General features: G+C 49.6%; 3 protein-coding genes across 4 annotated transcripts; 2 read left to right on the top strand and 1 right to left on the bottom strand.

Annotated features, from left to right (window-relative positions):
• Positions 1-1,445: 1,445 nt before the first annotated feature.
• On the top strand, positions 1,446-13,268 carry GNL2 (G protein nucleolar 2). 2 transcript variants are annotated; one of them, XM_086479111.1, is made up of 16 exons: positions 1,446-1,573; positions 1,648-1,732; positions 2,847-2,941; positions 3,439-3,578; positions 4,691-4,875; positions 5,365-5,431; positions 6,740-6,898; positions 7,467-7,580; positions 8,390-8,518; positions 9,206-9,310; positions 9,421-9,579; positions 9,727-9,834; positions 10,185-10,618; positions 11,304-11,383; positions 12,108-12,199; positions 13,084-13,268. In XM_086479111.1, exons 1-16 carry the CDS (start codon positions 1,510-1,512, stop codon positions 13,231-13,233), a joined length of 2,166 nt encoding a protein of 721 aa, XP_086335237.1. In that variant the 5' UTR covers positions 1,446-1,509; the 3' UTR covers positions 13,234-13,268. The 2 variants fall into 2 exon arrangements, with proteins under 2 accessions (XP_086335237.1, XP_086335236.1); XM_086479110.1 differs by lacking the exon at positions 7,467-7,580 and having other exon boundaries at positions 1,480-1,573.
• A 646-nt stretch (positions 13,269-13,914) lies between these two features.
• On the bottom strand, positions 13,915-17,474 carry DNALI1 (dynein axonemal light intermediate chain 1). The gene is made up of 6 exons (XM_086479789.1): positions 17,394-17,474; positions 17,195-17,316; positions 16,940-17,109; positions 16,041-16,219; positions 15,584-15,748; positions 13,915-14,234 (listed from the first exon to the last, which is right to left on the bottom strand). Exons 1-6 carry the CDS (start codon positions 17,472-17,474, stop codon positions 14,121-14,123), a joined length of 831 nt encoding a protein of 276 aa, XP_086335915.1. The 3' UTR covers positions 13,915-14,120.
• Positions 17,475-17,606: 132 nt separating this feature from the next.
• On the top strand, positions 17,607-21,344 carry SNIP1 (Smad nuclear interacting protein 1). Its single transcript, XM_086479571.1, has 4 exons — positions 17,607-17,782; positions 17,869-17,971; positions 18,532-19,121; positions 19,765-21,344. Exons 1-4 carry the CDS (start codon positions 17,607-17,609, stop codon positions 20,027-20,029), a joined length of 1,134 nt encoding a protein of 377 aa, XP_086335697.1. The 3' UTR covers positions 20,030-21,344.
• Positions 21,345-21,430: the final 86 nt, after the last annotated feature.

The following is a 21,430-nucleotide window of genomic DNA, read 5'->3' as shown; positions in this document are numbered from 1 at the left end:
TTCATGCCCACATCAATATGTGTTTTTTAAATGCCCAAGGCATAGATAATTCTATTAAGAGAAAAAACAGAAATTGTAGGCTTAACTCAAACAGACTCAAAATTCAAGACAGCCATCTTACAAAACATCTCACAACCCTTGACTCATTAGGACTTGGTCGTACAACAGGGACTATGTGCTACCTAAAAGCAAAATGCTGAAAATCATTAAAAGAACCAAATTTCAGAAGCTTATTTTTCTGGATTTACAAGAGCATCAGCAGAACTAGAAGGAAATTGAACTCGCTGTGAATACTCTGCTGCTAATGAGTACTTGGAAACGATGGGCCAGACCTTCGTTTTGGGGAATGATTCCCCAATGTGCTGAGCAGTTTGGTGCCAGCCCAATCTCTGGTATAAATTAACACCGTTTCAGTGAAGCTTTGTCAATTCCCCCTAGGTGAGGATCTTTCCAATTTCTATTACAATCTGGCAGCAATGTGAATGTAGGCTTAGCCTTTAGACATATAATTTGCCAGAATTCGATTTAAGTTACTGCCCTCTCCATGTGATTCTTTACACGCACGTAAACACGCCACTGTTATTATTTCTAATTTTATAATGCCATTGCCAGTGACCCAGAAGAAACAGCCCCGTGTGCCCACGAACGTTCCGCCAACGCTGCCCTCCGTGTGGGAGCCGCTCTGCGACGCCAGCGCTCCCACAGCACCCCTGCACCCGCGGCCCCGTTTGCTGACCGCATGCATTCAGCTGCAAATGGAAACACGCATCAGTGCCAAGCTCCCAAGTGATTCTTATTATGTTTCTGTGAACAAACAACATTTCACAAACAATGAGGGCTCCTGTGCCAGCGCCCTCGCCGTTACTGCGTCCCCTCCCCTGACCGGACTCGCGGGCCCCGCGCTGCCCACGGCGGCAGCACCGTCCCGGGCGAGGCAGGGCCGCATCCCGCCGCCACTCGCCCCCCCAGCCCCCCGCAGGCCGCGCTCCCGGCCGGGAGCCCTCCCGCGAACCGCGGCCCAGCGGCGCCGGGAGCGCCCCGCGGCACAGGTCGACTCGCCGGGCCCAAGGGCCGCCGCCCCGATCGCCGCGCCCGCGGGCGGGTGATGGCGGACGCGCGGCACCCGCGGCGGAGCCCCGAGCTGGGGGGGAGGCCCCGGGAGGCCCCGCGAGCAAAGCGGGCAGAGGCGGGCAGGGGCAGACGGGGCAGACGGGGCGGGGGGGCCGGGGAGGGGGGGTGTACCGGGGTCGGGGCGGCCCAACGCGTTGCCATGGAGACAGGGTGGTGGGTGGGGATATACGTGCTTGTCACTGCCACCTGATGCGCCTGCGCAACCGGAAGACTGGTTCGGCGGAAGTGCGTCATGCCGCTGATCCCCACGCTGGGAGTGCTTGTGCTGCCGCTTCCTGCCTGGTGCGGCCCGTGTGGCGGAGCGGCCTCGCGGTTCTCCCTTACGGTTCTCCCCGGTCGGTGCCGCCCCGCCCCGCGCAGGGGTCTCCGCTCAGCACGATGGTGAAGCCGCGCTACAAGGGACGCAGCACCATCAACCCCTCCCGCGCCAGCACCAACCCCGGTACGTGTGGGGGCCGCGGGCCGCGCCGCGCCGTACCGTACCGGGCCGGGCCTGACGCCGTTTTGTCTCCGCAGATCGCGTGGGGGGCGCGGGAGGAAACAACATGCGGGACCGGGCCACTATCCGGCGCCTCAACATGTACCGGCAGAAGGAGCGGAGGTGAGCGCGGCTCGGCCCGCGGGGGGCGGCGGGGTCCCGTTACCGGTGCCGCGGGGCGCAGGCGCTGGGTGGTTTCCCGTGGGCCGGGCTCCGGTACCGGTCGCTGCGCTGCCGGTAGCGCCGCCGGGCAGCGCCCTGCGGGACCCACCGTTTGCGGTGCGACCGGTAGCGCGGCCGCTGGCGCCGGCGCGTCCGGCCCGCGGGCAGATGAACGCGCTGCGAGCAGCTGCTCCCGCTGACACCAAAATGCCCGTTTCTCGGCGCGGAGCCGCTGCTTTGTGTGTCCTGGAACGCCGTGAGCTGGGGAGCCTCGTCCCGAGCTCCGGATACGTACCGGGACCCTAGCTGGAAAATGTGATGCAGAACAGGTGATGTGATCTCGCAGGAATGCCCTGAACCCCCAAGTGCACAGAATTCCTTCGTTTCCTCTAACAGCTCACCTCAAAATCCCTGAGGAGCCTGGCTTCCACAGGGCTCCTGCGCTGAGAGACCCCCCTGCACCCTGCCGGGGGACCGCTGGCTGTGGAGCAGCTCCCACCTTGAGAAGGCGTGTCCCTGCCACGTTGTAGATCCAGGGGGGGTTTCTGAGTGCCCTGGTTCAGATCAGCAGTTCTGGTTTGTTTTGCCAGATCTCGCTTTGTTTTGAGGGCAGACTGGGGAATATGTATTGTAAAAAAATTGCTAAATTTAAGCCAGGTCTCCACTTGGAAATTACATGACGTTGAGAATTCTGTGCCGACTGATGGGTAGAGTGGTTAAAATGTTCCACGTGAGCCCGTGAGAGAAGAAAGCGACGTTTGGTGGGGAATTGTGCTTGGGTGCTTTCTGCAGCCTGGGAAGCCGTTCCTGGTCTGACGCAAGCAGCCTTCGTCAGGAGTCTGGTCAGGCTGGAGTGAGACTTAGGAGAGTGCCCTGGCTGACGTCACTTCTTCTGTTCAGTGATTAAATTAATTGGTCTGTACAGGCTCATCCCCGGTAACGATCTCAGGGGCACTGGTTGTAGGTGAAGGGTCTTTCTAGATTTTGTAGGTGTACTTCTGGTCTAGTGGACAAAAGCACCAGAGGGGGGTGTGGTGCCCCTGCGTGTTTACATCTGTTCTCATTTTTCACTTAGAAACAAACACGGCAAAGTGATTAAGCCTCTACAGTATCAGTCAACAGTGGCACCGGGCACAGTTGCAAGAGTGGAACCAAATATTAAGTGGTTTGGTGAGTTGTTTTTTTAACTCTCAGATGCAGCGAGCTTAAAAACTGTTGAGCTCTGTGTGTTTGTGGGGAGTTCATTTCAGAATGGGGCTCTCTGCGCCGTGCGGGACACGTACGGAAAGTGAAGGTCAGGACCCTCGCGGCAGGCCCGGCTGTGGGCTCACCCTTTGCATGTGCCTGTACCGTGGGCGTTTGCCCCCACTGCGCTCCTGCAAAGTGCAGATGTTCTCCCTCCTTTGGTTGTTTTTCTGGGCCTGGCCCACGTGTGCCTGCGTTGTAGCCTGAGCATGTTGCGTGTCCTGGGGACGCTTCTGAAATTTTATTTCCGTGGTGGGAAAGACCGGGCTCGGCTTGCTTAGGCTAATTTGGGGGTTGTCTCAAGTAAAATTCTCTGGTTTTTGTCACTGGTATTTTTGATTTCAGAGGGGTTAGTGTACGCGGGGTCTTTGAAGCAGTTACGATGAGGAACAGTCAGGTGCAATCTTTATTTTTGCGTGCAGGAAACACTCGAGTTATCAAGCAGTCATCCCTGCAGAAATTTCAAGAAGAGATGGAGACTGTCACGAAAGACCCTTACAGAGTGGTCATGAAGCAAAGGAAGCTGCCGATGTCCCTGTTCTATGATCGGATTAAACCACACGTGGGTATCGTTCGTCCGTGCAGGGCGGCGGCCGGGCTGTGCGCGGAGAGGTGTCAGGACTAGGAATTACCGGTGGGCGACTGGGCCGTCTCCGTTCAGCCTGGGGAAGTGTGGTGGTATAGGAGCTCTGCGAGGGGCAGTTGGAGCAGATGGCCTGGGGAGGGGTGGTTTTGAGAGCCCATCGCTGTGGATGTCCGATGTGAAGGCAAAGAAACAAGCCTGTTACTTCTCCGTAGCTTGTGAGAAGGTCTGTGATTGATTAGAAATTCTCATTTTCCAATGGGAAGCTTACCCTAAAAGATCCCAGGGGGATGTGCCAGCTTGGATGACTGTAGCAGCTTTCCGCCTCATGTTCTGATGCTTCTGATAGCTCGTGCGACAGAGGGACGTTTTTTGAGGGTGCTTCACGCTGCAGACGATCTGTGTGACGGATTTGACTCAAATACGTACTTTTTGTCTTGAGTCAGACATTCTTGTGCATGCAGCCTTCGCTTCTAGTACATCAAGTTGTAGTTATTCCCAGGCTTCTTTCATAATGTCTGAATCTATTTGGACGCTTGCTAGCTATTTCTTCATAGGGAAACTTGCCAGATTTATGTCATAAAAATGTTACCTAAATTAAGGAAAAAGTTACAAGAAACTAAAATGTGCATTACAAAAACAAATTACTTCTTTCAGCAATGAGTTGTATGCTGTTCCAAGAAAAGTTGGCATTTGTTACAGGCTTTAAAATCTACAATTTTGATTGTAATTATCCTTGACAAAAATCTGTGAATTTGGCGCTATTTGTGCACTTCTTAGAAAAATAAGAAATGATCAAAGATAGCAATTAGATTTTCATCATTGTAGCTTTAATTACATCTGACATCATTTACGGTGAAAGAACTGAACCATAGTTCTTTGGCAAGTGCAGCGTGTTTTGTTGCTTATTAAATACCCACTCTTACGTTTCTCAAAGATTAAGCTGGAAAACTCAAACATTGTTAGGAAAGAGCCTGTAACTCTTGTCACAGGGAGCAGAGTTGTGTTGAACCAACGTCTTCCTCGCTGCGTGTCATGAGAGATGGAAAAAACAGTTGGCGTGGGTTTTTTACCAACCTGTTTTTCCTTAGACCTCCAGAGTTCACATTCTTGACACAGAAACATTTGAAACAACATTTGGCCCCAAATCACAGAGGAAAAGACCAAATCTTTCTGCAAGTGATGTGCAGTCTCTGGTGGAGAATGCTGAAGCCTCATCAGAATCTTACGATCAGGGCAAGGACCGAGACCTGGTGACAGAAGACACCGGTGTAAGGTGAATAGAAAGGGGAAATTATTCATTGTTTACATTTCTGAAAAGCCAGCTTTATTTTTTAAAGAAGTATCTAATGCCTCCATTGATGCTGTTACTGTATGAGGACTAAGGAAAGTGAAATTAACTGAATTTGGGATTTTTTTTTTTAATCGTGTTTTGTCCCTGTGTATTTAACCAAGCTCTTTCTTCCATGAGACTCTTCTGTCTTTATTCATAATTAATTTCTGTTGCATGTCAGGACGTCTCCAAACTCACGTTTTGGGTTAGATCAGGAACTGGCCAGTGGGCAGACAGGGATCTTTGCAAGAGTGCATGTTTGTAGGATCTTTCTGCAAACAGGTAGATTGAAGGCAGAGGACAGGGAGTGGCGAAATCCCAGCTGCTGTTACTTGGGCCTCATCTCCTCTTTTGTCTGTAAATGGCTTTAGAGAAGACAACGCTGTAGCCCTGTTACTGTGGTTGCTGATGTGTCTGGTAATCCACTTCCAGGGATGAAGCACAAGAGGAAATATATAAGAAAGGACAGTCCAAAAGAATCTGGGGTGAGCTGTACAAGGTAAGCAGTGTTCATGCTTTGCAGCACAGTCCTGTCTAGCTTTCAGCCTTTAAGAAGTCAGGTGCTTCAGCACAGCATTGGAAATCCTACACAGCGATGATCAGAAAAGCTCTGAAAACCATTTATCGCTCTGTTAGGGAAGCTTTGACGCAATTGAGCTCACTCTAAAGATTCTTAGAAACGCTAAGATGGTGACTTTCCTCGTTCAGAGGCGTCCTGAGTTTGTCATTCCCTTGCCTGCTTTCCTGTCAGCCTGCTTGAACTGACTGACTTGAAGCCATACACCCCTTTTCTGGTCCTGATACGGTACATAAACACAAACAGAAAAAGCCAGCTGTAGAACAGAGCAGATTTATTTTCAAATCTGTGCCCGCCTGAGCTTGATTCTTGAGCTCGTGTCCCACTGGAACAAACATCCTTAAAATAGATGATCTAGAGATGGACTGGCAGAGCGAAGGCATTAGCTTCTCTCAAATTCCTGGGGCTTCACCACAAATAAACCAGTCACGTGCCCTTAAGCTTCTTTAGGCTGAAAGCATCTGGCATGTTGATAGGGTCATCTTTGGAGGCCTCTGACCCTCAGTTCCCTGTGAGCCACCTTGACTGCTGGAGAAACAGAGACTGAGGATGAATTAAGAGTTGTAAGAGCAGCTCGTGTGCTCTCAGTGACTGTTAGGTGTGAAATTGCTTGACTTTTTGCTCTGAATTTCTGAGTGTAGCTTAAAACCTTTTCATTTAGATCTAAAAGCGCTGGGAATGGTAGAGCAAAACAGATTTCAGTAAGATGCTGCCAAAAATGCAGGGAATAGCTGTGAAACAAATACGCTTGGCTTGAAGCAAGTCATAAAATGGCAGCTCCCTGCTGTAGATGCTTAGTGGACTAACAGCAGGTTCTGCTTGGTTGTGTTTCATACTGATCCAGAAAACATGCTTTCTATCCTGATCCTTCATGAAATGGCAGAATTTAAGTGCTGCAGGATGAATGGCAATTAATTTTCCTGTTTGGGTGCAGTGTTTTCTTTCCCAAGTGCTGCAAGCATCTTCCCAGTGCATAAGAACAGGTAAAAGCCATTCAGCTGTCGAGGCTGAATTTGGAGGGTAGTTAGGAGAAGAGAGTGTGGAGGATCAATGGATATTGGTCTGAGCTTAACTAGTCTATGGGGAGGTAACAGCTGTTTGTGAAGGATACAAGATTTCTAAGTTAATGATGTAGTTTAGAAAATTACCAGTTTTCGCTTTGGAGATATAGCTGTCTTACTTTCTGTAAAATCCTTTCATTCTGTGTGATTTTTTTTTTTTTTTTTTCAGGTGATAGACTCATCAGATGTTGTTGTTCAAGTTCTTGATGCCAGGGATCCCATGGGTACTCGCTCCCCTCATGTGGAATCTTATCTTAAAAAGGAGAAACACTGGAAACATCTGATTTTTGTCCTGAACAAATGTGATCTTGTTCCTACCTGGGCTACTGTAAGCACAGTCCTGCCTGTTACTCCTTGGACCTTCCTTGTTCCTTTTGTAGCCTCTGCTTTCATTCTCTTGCCAGTCCCCATGCTGGTCTCAAAGGGCGTCGTGTATCTGGGTCAGTGGGAGCTCTCTGCTTGCCTGCTATAAAAGTAACAATTACAATGTGAATCTGGCCAAGTTTGGCTGCGTTGAGCAACACTCACCAGCCACCAATTCTCTACTTCCTCTGTCTGGATTTAACAGTTGAGTTGATGTCTCCAGAGTATGCTAAATCTTAGCCTGCTTAAGATCCATATCTGCCACAGCTGGTTTGCTTTATATTGTTAAACTAATTAGTTTTAGCTAGCAGTGAAGGCGTTTTTGGGAAATTGTTTGTCCTTTATGAAAACAATACTCAGTCCTTTTAGCTATTGGGTTGGTGAAATGCTTCAAAGGTTCTTACGTAGCGATTTTCATGGACAGTTGCATTTGTGACCCCAGTGAAGATGCCGTGTACTTCTGCTCCTAAGCAGGCTGTTTCGCCGCCTCCGCAGCACAGGATCCCTAACCTGAGTAATGTTTTCCTCTTCAGAAGCGCTGGGTTGCTGTCCTTTCCCAGGAGTATCCAACGCTTGCTTTTCATGCCAGCCTCACAAACCCTTTTGGCAAAGGTGCTTTCATACAGCTTTTAAGGCAGTTTGGAAAGGTACAGAACAATTTGGGGGATTTGTATTGTTGTTTTGGGGCGGGGGGGGAGGTTAGTGTGGAGTCGTCTGTTTTGTTAGTGTGTGGGGTTCGGTGCACTTCCCTATGGCCATTCTGTCAGCAAACAACAGCAGAGCTCCCTTCTCTGGAGAGAAAATGGGAAATATTCCTTTAAATATGTTCAAGATGTTTGTCAAACTCAGGAGATCCAGAAAGAGTGGGTTTGACCGTTAGTCTCCGGCCTAGGTTTCTTCTAGAGAGAGTAGCCCCTTGACGCTCCTAGGTCTCATTTGAATGTATAGGTGAAAGGAATGTATTTCACACGTGTCTGTCCTGCGTGTGTGCGTATTCTATTAAGTCATTCTCCTTTCTAAGTGTCTTCATTTTTCCAAGAAAGGCGCCTGTTGCCGTTACTGGCACCAGTAACAGATTAGTTACTGTCTCTTCAAGCCCCGTCCGTATTCTGTCCCCAGCTACTCTTTGTATTTGCTTGGTTCTCAACCTGAACCGTTTCTAAATAAAGCATTCACAAGGGATTTTAGAGCAACAAGGACTGCAAAGGGTTCACATCTTCCTGTTGAGGTAGCAAATACTTTCTTCAGTGTTTGGAGTTCTTGGATGGCAAGTTCGTTGTACCCTTGTCCATTTCTCCTGATGGGGAAGAGCTGATCCTGGTTTGTGGTCTGATACTTTGGAGTCCCTTTTGCCTCCCAGTATAGTGAGAACAGTAGCTGCTGGGGTGTGGAGAACTGTAGTAGTAATTCTGTCTTTCTCTGTGAGGTGTTAAAAAGATGTGTTATTTCTGAACAGTTACACTCTGACAAGAAACAGATCAGCGTGGGTTTCATTGGATATCCGAACGTTGGCAAAAGCTCAATAATCAACACGTTACGGTCTAAGAAGGTCTGCAATGTGGCCCCTATTGCAGGTGAAACAAAGGTAGGAAGAGATCCCTACGTTAAAGGTAAAAAATTACGTAAGTGCGTTGTCAGAGGCAGAATTCATGTAAAAGGAGCTCAGTGACATTTTGAAGTGTAGCACTTGAACTATACAGGCTGTGTGACCCTGGGTCTGAGTGGTGGCCAAGCGACAGTCGTGCTGAAGCACTGCGACTGGAAGTGTTCCCGAGTTCCCACTCTACCTGTGCTGTGGCGCTGGGATCTGAACGCTCGGCTGCTGTGACTCAGTGCTTGTGCTCTCCTGAATCGACTGATTGGGTATGTTTGTGCTGTCAGGGTCTGTTAGTGCTGGTTTTTTCTTTTCTTCAAGAATGTGACAGTGAACAAGAGAGTCACAGGAATCTTCTTTGCCAGCCTGTTCCTTTTACTCCTGAATATCACTGAAGTTAAGGGTCATGGGAGAGGAGAATGTTGGAGTTTGTTGTGATTGTCGTTTCCTCACCTTGGTCCTGTGAGGTAGTAGTGTGATGCCAAACCGCAGGGACAGCGTTGGCCGATACAGGAGGAGCGAGGTGCAATGCGTCCTGGCTAGCTGACGAAAATGCCGAGTTACATTCTGTTTCTGTGTGTTAATACCCAGTGCCTAAGATGACTCCTGTGTATTAAACCCCTGCGTTTAAAAAGCAGAGCAGAGGGCTGTGTGGAAGGAACTCCTGGTCTCTTTCAGGTGTGGCAATACATTACCTTGATGCGGCGGATTTTTCTCATCGACTGCCCCGGTGTGGTTTATCCATCTGGAGACACAGAAACGGACATTGTGCTGAAGGGAGTGGTAAGTATCAGCACTAAATGCTGGAAAGTCTTTGCTGTTGTCAATATGATGGGTTCAGAGAAATGAATGCACACTTTCCAAGGGGTTGATATTCTGCCATTTGTTTTCAGGTTCAAGTTGAAAAGATCAAGAGCCCTGAAGATCATATTAGTGCGGTGCTGGAAAGGGCCAAACCGGAGTACATGAGAAGGACGTACAAAATTGATTCCTGGGAGGATACGGAAGACTTCCTTGAGAAACTTGCTTCTAGGACTGGAAAACTGCTAAAGGTATGACAACCTTCTGCGTTTGCAGGCTGGACGAGCATGTGGCCTGTTGCTGAACATGGGAAATATGAATGTTTCTGTTGCTTACAGGTAATAGAAAGGTGATACGCCCTTCAGATGTGGACATAAATTGTTACTGGGTTCTTTCAGGGTGGTGAGCCTGACATTCAAACTGTGAGCAAGATGGTTCTCAATGACTGGCAGAGAGGCAGAATCCCATTCTTTGTGAAGCCACCGAATGCAGAAGCAGGTCCCCAGGTGAGAATGTGATGCTCCTGCCTCTTCTCACACATTGCTCAGTGTTCCTAGTGGTATTCACTGTTGTTTTTCTGGAGTGCCATCTAACTTGGGCAGTGCATGTCTTGGGCTCCGCCCAAGTCTGGTCATTCAGGTGACGCTCACTTGAATTTGGCGAGGACCAGGTAGCCACACTCTTTACAGGGATCTCTGAGCCATTTTACAGTCAGCTGACTACCGGAAATGTCAGTAGTTTTTGCATCGTTAGTATCTCATCTCAGGCTTTTTCCAAAGAGATAAAATGGAAATTTGTCCCGCAGATGGTGGGACAGACTTTGTGGATAATATATCCATTACACTCTTTCTTGTAGCCACCTGGGTTGGAAGCAGCTATGACATCAAGCCAAGATAATAATGAGGAGAAAATCTCTGAGTCAGTAGCATCAAGTGTGGAGCCAGCAGAAGAGAAGGCTGATACAGACACAGAAATAAAGCAACTCATGTCCCATGTTCGGCAGAACTTTGGGAGGATTAATGTGGCACCCCAGTTCTCAGAAGAAGACCTGGTTCCGGTAGATGTGCCAGGCTTTGATGAAACAGACAGTGATTCTTGTGGAGAGGAGGAGCAGGAAGAGGAGAAAGAGGAAAAGGAGCAACATCAAGATTCGGTAGAGGAGGAATCGCAGTTGGCTGTACCAGGTGCCAGGGAGAGTTCAAAGGGAGTTCTTAAGGCTCTGGAGGAGAAGATTGCAAAATACAAAAAGTTTCTGGATAAAGCCAAAGCCAAGAGATTCTCAGCAATAAGGTATCAAAATGTGTTTGGTGACTCAAATATTTTGCGGGGAGGAAAAGGGTTAATGTGATTCTGCTGTAGTTTCACTCCATCCATGACTTGCCTGACTGGTTCCTCTGTGTTGCCACACACAAGTTGCCACAGCTTACCTAGTTTAGCCATAAGCATTTGAACTTCAGCTAAGCAGCAGTTTGGTTTGGAAAGATTATTTCAAGAACTCCTATTTACCAGCATAACTGAAAATGTTGTCGCTTTTGGAAAGCTGCCTCTTAAGCTATGGTTTATAAATCTGTTGATATTCCGAGTAGCAGTATTGCCTCCTTGGATCTCTGCTTGATGTTGGGCTCGTTCTTGAGCAGTACCAGGGCTAATGCCCTACCTGGATATGCCAGCTGGGCTACATCCATGTACAAGAAAGAGTATCCTGGCTCGTGCAGCAGGCCCAGTTTTAGCAAAGCTCATCCACCAGCTTTGTGAGGATTAAAATTTCACGGTTAAGTGTTAAATTTTGTCCCTTTGTGCAGTGCACAAGCCCGGTAACTCCAGAGATGGGATTACTGTCCTATGTTTTTTAGGTGCAAAGGCTGTAGCTTTGCTGCCAACAGGCTACTGGAATCTGTTGGAGACTGATTGCTTCTCTGAGATGGTTACACTTTGTGTTAAGACCTTCTTTTATTGCTTATCCTATGTTTTGCAGAATCCCTAAGCAGCTGACTGAAAAAGTGTTTGCAAAATCCATGCAGAAGTCTGAAGTACCCAAAGAAACTGAAGACAGAGGTAAAACAAGATTAGCAGATGTTCTTAATGTGCATTTGGAACTCCTGTAAGCCAGAGAAGAGAGGGAGTTGGGGGGGAAGCATTCGTTAGCTCCTGATTACAAGTTCTTTTTCCCCTGAAGCTACTGAACTCTTTCCGTAGCTGACCTCAGGGCTGCCTGGTGCCCATGCTGTAGCCTTTCTGTGGAACACCTGTCTGTATAGCAAGATATGTCCCTCTGGTAGCGAGTGCGGGTAGAGCGAAGAGAAACGCTGTATTTCCAAAAGAGCGGTGCTATGGGCAGATTGCAGTCTGAGCAACTTCCCTTCTTCTTGGTGTAATATTACACAGGAGGGAGTGGAAGGCATTTACGACACTATAAAAGCACAGAGATACTTCAGGCTATAGGTTTTACTGTGGTGACTTCACGAGTCTGTGGCTTCAGTTTCCATAGTAAGTTTGATGAAGGGCAAGATCGTGTGGGAGAACCCTCTTCTGACGAGACTATGACGTTCTTCTGGACTTGTGTGGGGCTTTAAGCAGTCTGCTTCTCGAGAGCCGTTTTTACAGTAACAGCGAGAGGTCCCCTGGTGAAGAGCATGTGCTTTGTTTTGGAAGAAGCTGTTAAAATACAGCCAAAGGAGTGCTTTGCTGGAGGAGATGGGATGGTGGCCCCAGTCTTAAGTTCTGCAAACAGGTGGGTGTTTTGGAAGGTGCCTGAGTCTGTGATATCTGCTGTTTGCAGGCAGCACAGAGAAGAAAAGAAAAAGGAAAGCAGACGAGGAAGATGATGACCATTTGGGTGAACAACCTTGCAAGAAACTTACATCCAAAGAAGTAAGTGTGATTTCTTGTAGTAAAACAAATGAGCAGGGTCCTAGAGCTGGATTTTTTTGTACGTGGAGTGCCCGTTATCACTTGAGAGCTTTGAGGCTGTGCACTGGTGGGGTGAGAGTGTGCAGGGACTGTAGCTGAGGTGGGGTGAACGTGAAGACAGGGTGACTTACTGCTGATGTGAGAAGTGACAGGTAGCGTGTCACAGGTGAGCATGGACCGATAAAAGGGTCCAAGCGCGCAACCACAGCAGAAGGAGTGTTGAAGAGGAGAAGCCTTTGTGGGTAACTGCTCTGCTTTTAGCGTTCACTTGCCCACTGGTGCTGTTAAGAGCAGGGGTCTGAATGATGGGAGATGGGCGGATTTGGAACTGGATGGGCACTGCTGTCCTGTCTTCAGAGAGAGCTGCTGCTGCTGGTTTTCGTTCATGTTAGTCAAGTCTAAACAGTTCTTCTAGACTAACTGAAATTGTCTGTAGGATGTTGAAAGTCATTTGTGAACAAACTTGAACAGCCGGGGCTTTCTGAGCCCTGCTCTGGGCTGTTAGGGCTGTCAGAGGGGAGTGGACACTGAATTCTGTTTATGAATGTTTCGTCACACCTTCTGTTGAAGACCTCTGACATGGCTGTGCGCGTTAGGTTGCTGCTTGTACCTTGTTTTTGCCACTTCTGTAAAGACTGAAGTGTATCTTCCTCTAACATTTTAAGAGCGTGGGTGGGTGGGTTCCATATAGATGTCTATGTATTCAGGTCAGCAGTGTTTTGTTTGAAATGACGGATTTTCTTTAAAGCATGTGGAATGCAAAGCAAACGACATTTGAAAGAACGCGAACAAATTCGGGCTACAAATCCTGTGGATTTGCTAATGTGCTTTGTGTGTCTTTGCAGAGAAGACGAGCCGAGAGGCAGCAGCGCTCCAAGAAAGTTGGAGTCCGGTATTATGAAACTCACAACGTGAAAAATAAGAATAAGAACAAGAAAAAAACTGGCTTGGAGGGACAAAGATCAAAGCAGAAAAAATACAAGCATAAGCAATAACTGTGCTTATTCTATTAAATTTTACATAAACCAGCTCTAGTATTCAGTGGCTTTTTTTAATATAAAGCTTGCCGTTCCCATTCAAAGCCCAGTTTGACTTGTCTGTCTTGTTCCCAGGAGTAGCATCTCACTCTTTGTTTCTGCATCATCTGAAAGTTCTTTATGCAGCTGGAGATCAGGGTATTTCCACATCACCATCTAAGGCCAGTAAACACTGCAGTGGCAAGACATGTCCTGAAGTGATATTCAGTGGTGGTGGTTTTGTTTGGGTGGTTTTTCTGGAAACTGGCTTTGTGGGGTTTTTCCTGTGACTCCAGTGGATTCTCTCTCCCATGTCTGCTTGCTGTGTATAACCAGCTGGTCACGCAGGTTCCTCAGGTAAAGATTTCGTTTGCTTCTGCTGAGAAGCGATGCTTGGAATGACATCGTACCCTCTTGTTTCTGTAGAAACAGGCACATAGAGGGCTCTGGTATTGCTTGCCTGGGTTGCTGCTAAAGGCTGGGACCAGGGATTTTGACGTACAATTAACACCCACTTGCAAATACCCTCCGAACACCTGTCAAGACCTACCTGCAGTCTGATTCTTAGTGAATGTGACTTACATTTAACTGTAAGCACTCGTGTGTTGCTTCAGAATTTTCTACAACAAGTCATGACATCACAGACACGCTTGCATCTAGAAGCGTTGATTACTTTATTGCTTTGAAGATCACCTGCACATTACCAAGACAGGTTCACTATTCAAGGAGCTGAATGCTGCGACTGCATTGAAAGAGGGTGCAGAAATTAGTGAAGCTCTTTGAATTTCAACGCTTGAAGAGAAAAAGAAAGAAACGACACAATTACGCTGCCTTCAGTTACCGGTAAGCGAAAATTCAGGCTTGTTTTATGAAGACAAGTCTTTGTCGCTAATTGCAGCCTTCTTGCTCTGACAGCTCTTCCGAGCACTGCCTGGAGGACAACAGGAAATATTTTCTGCAATGATGCTTTCAAGCTGGGCCTGGAAAACAAACGAGACAGTAAGTCAACTTAGATTCAACCTAAAAAAATAAACCCGCATTGCTGTAAAGTGATAAATGGTTAGTTAGATACTCAGAGCGAGGAGCTGAGGGGTGCTGCAATACTTCAAGGCCTGGGGGTTTTCTCCCTAGCAATTCCATTCCTTACTACATGTTTTATAAATTAGCTTTTCATTCTTGGCATACACGCTTGCTGAATTCTGAGAAGAAAAGAGCTGGCCTTGGTTCCATACAATGAAAGACTCATTTTATAATGTAAAGCACCGAGGAGGAAATTAAATAAAAGCTGTTGAAACAGTGGTCTGAATTCTCTGATTTCAGGCTGGATTATGTGAGCTACATTAAATATTTGGCTCTCCAGCATTTGGATCACAGGCTCTGACTGTGGGACAAAAGTAGCTGGGAACAGCAAGTTTTTCAGTTACCGAGACAACTTGACGCCCAATTAGTAGATTGATGGGAGAGCGACCCGTGCTTTGGGAGCGTGTGGTGCCTGAAGCTTCCAGGACTCTTAGATTGTCCTCTTCCTAGAGCTGCCATCAAAATAAGCTGCAACAGGGGAATGTACACAGCTGTTGGAATACTTGTGCTTCAGAGAAGAAACATGGATTCAGTGGCAACACATTCAAGCTAACAGTTACTCCATTTTGTGCCCTACACCACTTCAAGGTGGCCTGAAGACGGTGGTGGTTGAGAAAGGAGAACCTGTAGGAACAGTGAAGATAAGGAAAGCGGCGCTGTGTCAAGGGAGTGTTTCTAGCTCTAGTCAGAGTTTGACGTGGTTTATGATAACGTTTTTTCTCGAGTCACAAGATGCGGGTTTTTTTCCTTTCGAAAGCAAAGTGATGAGCAGAAGCTCTGTTTTCACCAAAGCAGCATGCGCAGAATTACTCCTGTAACTGCGCCCTCCCTGCTGGATAGCAGTGGTTCTGCTTGGGTAATATTTAAGGGTAACTGGTGTGTCTTACGGCCAGGGAGCCAGCTTTAATGGCCAACAGCAAAGCACCAAAACATCTGACTAGTAACAATTTACCATTTTCTGAAGAGATCCTGACCTCTCCCTGGCAAATGTGTGTGTGACTGGAGTTCAGTTAATCTGACCTGCTGTTTGTGCCATCAGGCTTACCAGCAGTGACCGCTTGCTGACTGAGCAAGGCAGAGGAGAATGCAAAAGCACTATCTTCCCATTTTATGGAGAACTTGCAGAAAGTGGAATGCTAATACCAATGTAACTTCTAAAACTATAAGGAGAAAGTTATTTAGATGTCTTTCTAATTACAAAATGAGAAGTTTTGCCATTACTATTTGGAACTGTGGGTGTTTTTCTAACCTGCAGCTGTTGATTTAGTCGCTTCAGGAACTGAACCTCTTCAGAGTGTTTCTTTTCTTCTGTCTGATGCCTTTCATTTCCACGGTTTTCAATAGCTTCACATTTAGCTTTCTGTTCACTCACTTGTCTCTCCAATTCCCGCTTTTCCTCTTCCAGCTCTGCAATCTTGGAAAAGAGTACAGAACTCTCAAGTTTTGTTGGTTAATAACCAGTTTCCAGTTAGGATGAGACAAAGTTGAGTGTTGTACAGTCATTAAAGTGTTTCAGATATAATAGCACGTAATTTATGAAGTGCACTTAAGTGCTCGGGAAAAAAAAAAAAAAAAAGAGTAAGGCAAATATTTGGATGGTCTTTACTGCCATCTAGCGGAAACAGAAATAACTATTTTCATATAAAATTTTATATGCAATATCTTTATGCTGAAAACTACAGCGTGGGGTTAACAGCCTGACTTACTCTTTTCTCCATGTCAGCTTTGCCTTGCTCAGCGCCCAGTGCCTTCCGCATGCCAAACGCAATGCTGCTCTCGTACAGCGTCTGATAAGCAGCCATTGTCATTTGGATTTCATCCCTGACCCGAAGAAGCAGCAGTCCTCGCTCTGCACACTCAATTGTCGTTTCGCGGATCAATTCATCTTTAAAGGAAGGGCACAGTGATCCAGTCAGAGTAGCTGCTGTGCATTTAGCTGGGAATGCTGCACACACCCAGGAACCAGAGCTTGGCTCTGTTACGTATTTTGCACCACAAAAGCAACGTGGATTTACAAGAGGTAGTCATAATGATTTTTTTTTTTTTTTTGTCATGTTACAGCTCTAGCATTAACTTAGAGCTAGCAAATAATAGCAGGGTGGGGGCACAGACCCTGGGCTAACAGCGGTGACTCTGATCCAGTAAAGCTGTAGCAGCAACCACCCAAACATTTGTGATGATTTTTTTGCAGACGTGGGGCAGCCTGCGGAAGAGTTACAAGCCCCCAGCAGCATCCCCCTCAAACTACGGGCAAGCTCTTGCACCTCACCAGAGTGGGTAGGAGCGCCCAGCCCTTACGCAGTGTTTCAGGTTCCTGTGAGTTAACTGTTGGGTTAAGGCCAACTAAGAGAATTTGGAGCTTCTTTGCATCTCTTACTTCTACACTGCGTCAGCTTTGTGAAGAACAAGATGCTAAAACACTCTGTACGAAGCTGAGGGCTGGGGCTGGTGTTGGGTCTCCCTAGGCCCATGGGCAGAGCCGCGGGCTGGGGGGGAGGTGAGGGCAGGGCGGCCGCTGGAAGCGCAGCCCTTGCCCCGCACACCTGCCCGGGGTTGGAGCTTCTGGAAGGAGGAGCGCTGCGGGGAGGGGGCTGTGGGCACTGACCGAAGCACTGCCCGTAGAGCTCCCTGCGCACGGGGCAGAGGCCGGTCTCCCGCGCCTGCCTCTGCTGCAGCTGCCGGTCCAGCTGCTCCTGGAGGCGGATGACGTCCAGGCGGGTGCTGGGCGCGCTGGACACCTCCTGCACCCACCGCTGGTTCTCCTCCTCCCACTCCCTGCCGGGAAAACACCGGGTGTTACAGGCCGCCCTGCGGGCCCGGCCGGGCGCCGCCAGGGGCGGGTGGGCCCGTGCCCGCTCACCGCGGCGGCAGGATGGCGTTAAGGAGCTCCTGCAGATGCTTCGCGGCTGCCGTCGGGGGCGGCGGCGGCGGGACGGGCCCCGGCGGGACGGGCGGCGGCGGGGTCCCCTTCAGCGGGCGGGCCTGCGGAGAGAGCAGAGCGCGGTAGGCGCGGGCGGAAGGCGGCCCGCGGGCGCCCCGGCCTGCCCGGCCCCGCTCACCCCGGGGGAGCGCTTCTTCGTGCGGCGGCTGACGAGCACCGGCGGGTTGTACCGCAGCAACGAGTCCCGCGGCGGGATCATGGCGGCCGCGTCCCTTGCCGCCATGGCGACGGTGGCTGTGCGGCGGCGGCGACTGCGCGGGCGCCAGAGGGCGGGGCCGGGCGCGTCCCCGGCGGAAGTGTTTCCGGGTAGCGGCGCGTACTTGCCTTTGTGATGGAGGCGGCGGCTGAGCAGCAGCAGCGGCGGCGGCGGCCGGTGGCGGTGAAGGCCGAGAAGCGGAGCCCCCGGCGCTCCACCTCCCGCTCGGCGCGGGGCAGCCGATCGCCACCGGCCGAGGAGCGGCGGGGCCCGGTCGGGCCGCGCCAGGGCAGCCGCGGCAGGAGCAGCAGGTAGGGCCGCCCGGCGGGCCCCGCCGCTCCTCGTCCCGGCCGCGGCCCCGGCCCCCCAGTTCAGCCTCGCTCTCGTTGTTTTCAAGGTCGCCCAAGAGGAAGAGCATGTCCGGGCGGAGGAGCCGGTCCCCGCGCGGCAGGAGGAGCCGGAGCCGGAGCCCGCACCGCGCCGCCGTGAAGGTGAAGCAGGTAAATGGCGTTGCCGGTTACAGCGAGGCCCGGCCCTGCCCGCGGAGGTGGTGGCGGGGCCGTGCGCGCTTCCTGGCTCCGCAGTGACGGCTGCTCCGGTCAGACTTGGCCGTGCGAGGTACGGAATCCGACTTTTTCCCTGGTAGTTATTTCCTCCTCGTCCTCGTCGTGTGTGGTGTTGGGAAAAGGAGGGTCTCGGCGACTTCAGTAGCTCATGCTCCCCATCCCTGGCGTTACTGTGAGCGACAGGGTGTTCACACGTGTGTGTGAACCCGTCCTCTGCTGCTCAAACAGGCTGTCCCTGCAAGCTGCTTTGTCTGCCCAGAGCTAGTGAGACGTCGTGGTGGTTCTCACTGTTGCTTTACTGAGTGCAGATGGTAGGAATGGGAGTAGTTTGGCAAGGAAATAAGTTTCTGTCCTTTTGTGTTAGCCCTGCACGTGGCACACCCAGGTACGCGTTTTCTGTGTGTAGGATTGTGATTTTCTCAAAAGCCGAAGTAGCTTTGCTGCTCTTTCATTCCAGTTCTGAACGTGCCACTCTAAGCGATTCTTCGTTACAGGAGCGGGACGATCGCTGTCGTCGAGGAAACGAGGAGCGAAAGCAGAGATACCCGTCAGAGCAAGAACACAGGAGAGAGAGAAGTGGTGACAGAGAGAGACACAGAGACCACTCTGACAGGCGGAAGAATCCAAGCGAAAGGCCTGGGGTTCGAGGCCACGAGCGAGAGAGGGATGCTCGGACCATCCGCGAGCAGCAAGCGGAGAGGGAGTTTTATAACGAGAGGAGACGAGAGCATCGACAAAGTAACGAAGGCAGCGGTGTGGACCAGGGTCCAGAAGTTGGGCAATCTGATCACCAGCCTAAAGAGAAAGCTGCTGTAAACAAGGAGAAGCCGAGCTTTGAACTGTCTGGGGCGCTTCTGGAGGATACCAACACTTTCCGAGGCGTTGTGATTAAGTACAGCGAGCCCCCCGAGGCTCGGATCCCGAAGAAGCGATGGCGCCTCTACCCTTTCAAAAATGACGAGTTCCTCCCGGTCATGTACATTCACAGGCAGAGTGCTTATCTGCTGGGCAGGCACCGCCGAATCGCAGATATTCCCATCGACCACCCCTCCTGCTCGAAACAGCACGCTGTGTTTCAGTACCGGTAAGTATCAACTGCCTGCTGGTGGAACGAGATTGTTTAGGACCTTTGAAGCAAGCAAGCAAACAAAAAACCCCTGGGTACGCAGAGTCACGAGGTCCGAGTTTGCTGTAGGTACATTAGGGAGAGATGGCGTTCGCGTTTGGCTGCTGCCAGTCATCCTGGCAGCGAGTGCAATGTCTGTGGTTCCTCTCCCTTAACCACGAGCGGCCTTTTCGTAAGACAAACACCCCAGCGGGGCGTAGCGCCAAACTGCGGGTGCACCTGCGTGGGGTAAACCGGCAGGGCTAGTCGGCAGGAAGGGTGTTTGGAGGAGAGGTTTGGTTCCCGTGGTCTTTCACAACAAAGCCTGCTGACCCCCTCTGGGACTGCAGGGGTTGCCTGCTGCTGGGGACAAGGATGCTCCCTTAGGGCATGGCCGTCTGCTCTGCTGGGGAAGTCGCTGTGTCCCGTCCCCAGAGGCGACGCGGTCTGCCAGGGTCTGCTCAGTCTCACGCGGGCTCTCGTTGCCCCATCAGACGGGCTGGGATCCCGGCGGGTGCGGTGAGCATTGCCCACGCAGGGGTGGTGCGCTGGAAACCCCCCGCTCCTGGGGCGCGCCATCCTCTGGCTGCTGTGGTTGAACGGGTGCTTTTTGTTTCGCCAGGCTGGTGGAGTACACTCGTGCTGATGGCACCGTGGGCCGCAGGGTGAGGCCCTACATCATCGACCTGGGCTCCGGGAATGGCACTTTCCTGAATAACCAGCGGATCGAACCCCAGCGTTACTACGAACTGAAGGAGAAGGACGTACTGAAGTTTGGGTTCAGTAGCAGGGAATATGTTCTTCTCCATGAGTCTTCAGATAAATCTGAGGCCAACACAAAGGACGATGACGAGGACGAGGAGAAGGAGGAAGAGTCTGACAGTTAACAGATGAGGAGGAAATTGGGGAGGGGTCAGGGGAGAGGAATCCTTTGTGGCTGAATGTGCATCAGGATGGGAACGTGGGAGCATCGCGGCACTAATGCCTCTTATTGCCTTAAAGTCCTTTTTCTGTTGCTGATCTGTTCCCCTAATTTATTTTGGGGGACTTCACCAATTATTCATCTTTGATAGTTCTGCATATCAGGAAATACAGCTCTCTTTTTTTTTTTTTTTTTTTTTTAATTGCTTATTTTTTCCCCCCCATACAAGCAAAAGAGCACCTGGGTGTGAAAGCTCTGATGCTGGAAATATTCAACAAATGTTGAAAGACTGTCCTCTTCTAGAAACAATGTGAAACACAGCCAGCGTATTTAAAATTTTTTTTATTAACTGTCTTGTCATAGCCCTTTGAAAATGCTACTTAACTGAAATACTAGCTAGAAAGTAACCCAGTGCATTCTATAACACATCTGGTTTGGTAGAGCTTGCCAGATTCCTGCCTGGGAGGAGTCTAGACAGAATGTACCCAGCTTCCTGCTGAAAAGGCAGAAACGTTGCAAAGCCCCTCCTGTGTTTGTGTGGTTTGGGTCTCTAGTTTGCCTTGTGGTGACTTTCAGGGATGAACATTTCCCTGGAATACACTGCCTGGAAATCACAAGGTGATTTGAGGTGGAAGTTAAGCACTGCCTGGGGCTTTAGGTGCCGATACTGTGACATAGGGGCTGAGGTCTAGACCAGGCCTTCCCTGGGCGTGTTCCGACAGGAGCTGTCCGGGATGCTGAGGGTGCAGGTCTGAAGCTGGGGGCTTTATTTCTGACACCACCCCTGCCCCACCAATAACTTCTTGGGTTTGTTTGTTACGCATCAATTCCTTTTATGTGGTGACATGTTTTAACCGGAGTTTACACTGTTTAAGTTTTCTTTTTATAAAAAGTTATACAAGTCACTTGTTTAAAACAGTCTAAAAGAAAACGAGGCTTTAGGAAGAAGGAGGACAGTTCCGCTCGCTGAAAGTTCTTGCATCTGTATTTCGGATGTCTTCTCCCCATCACTTTACGGTATGAGAAATGTGGATTTTCCACACTCTTTACTGGTTTGCCTGGATGTTTATCCTGTGGTCGCACGCGGCTCACCTGCTGTGTGTATCCTTGGTGTCTAGAGGGGTGGCATGTGGTGTGCACAGGCTGGAACACTTGGGGTGTAAATACGGGGCATTGACATAGGTTTTCAAAGAGTGGGTAGAATGAGTTTTGACTGGGAGGATCTCCTTTATATATGCTCTAGGGGTTTTTAAATAAAGAATTTGTAAATTTAACCCTAATTGCTTTTAGTTGTAATATTTTTCTAACGTCCTTTTTTTTCTTTATATTCCTTGAAATAGCTGAACTTTCACTACTTGTTTCAGTA

Source organism: Leptosomus discolor, chromosome Z (assembly GCF_034619465.1).
Source record: "Leptosomus discolor isolate bLepDis1 chromosome Z, bLepDis1.hap2, whole genome shotgun sequence".
Taxonomy (NCBI): Eukaryota; Metazoa; Chordata; class Aves; order Leptosomiformes; family Leptosomidae; genus Leptosomus; species Leptosomus discolor.
Note: the sequence above shows the minus strand (reverse complement) of the source record. Positions and strands in the feature narration are given on the sequence as shown.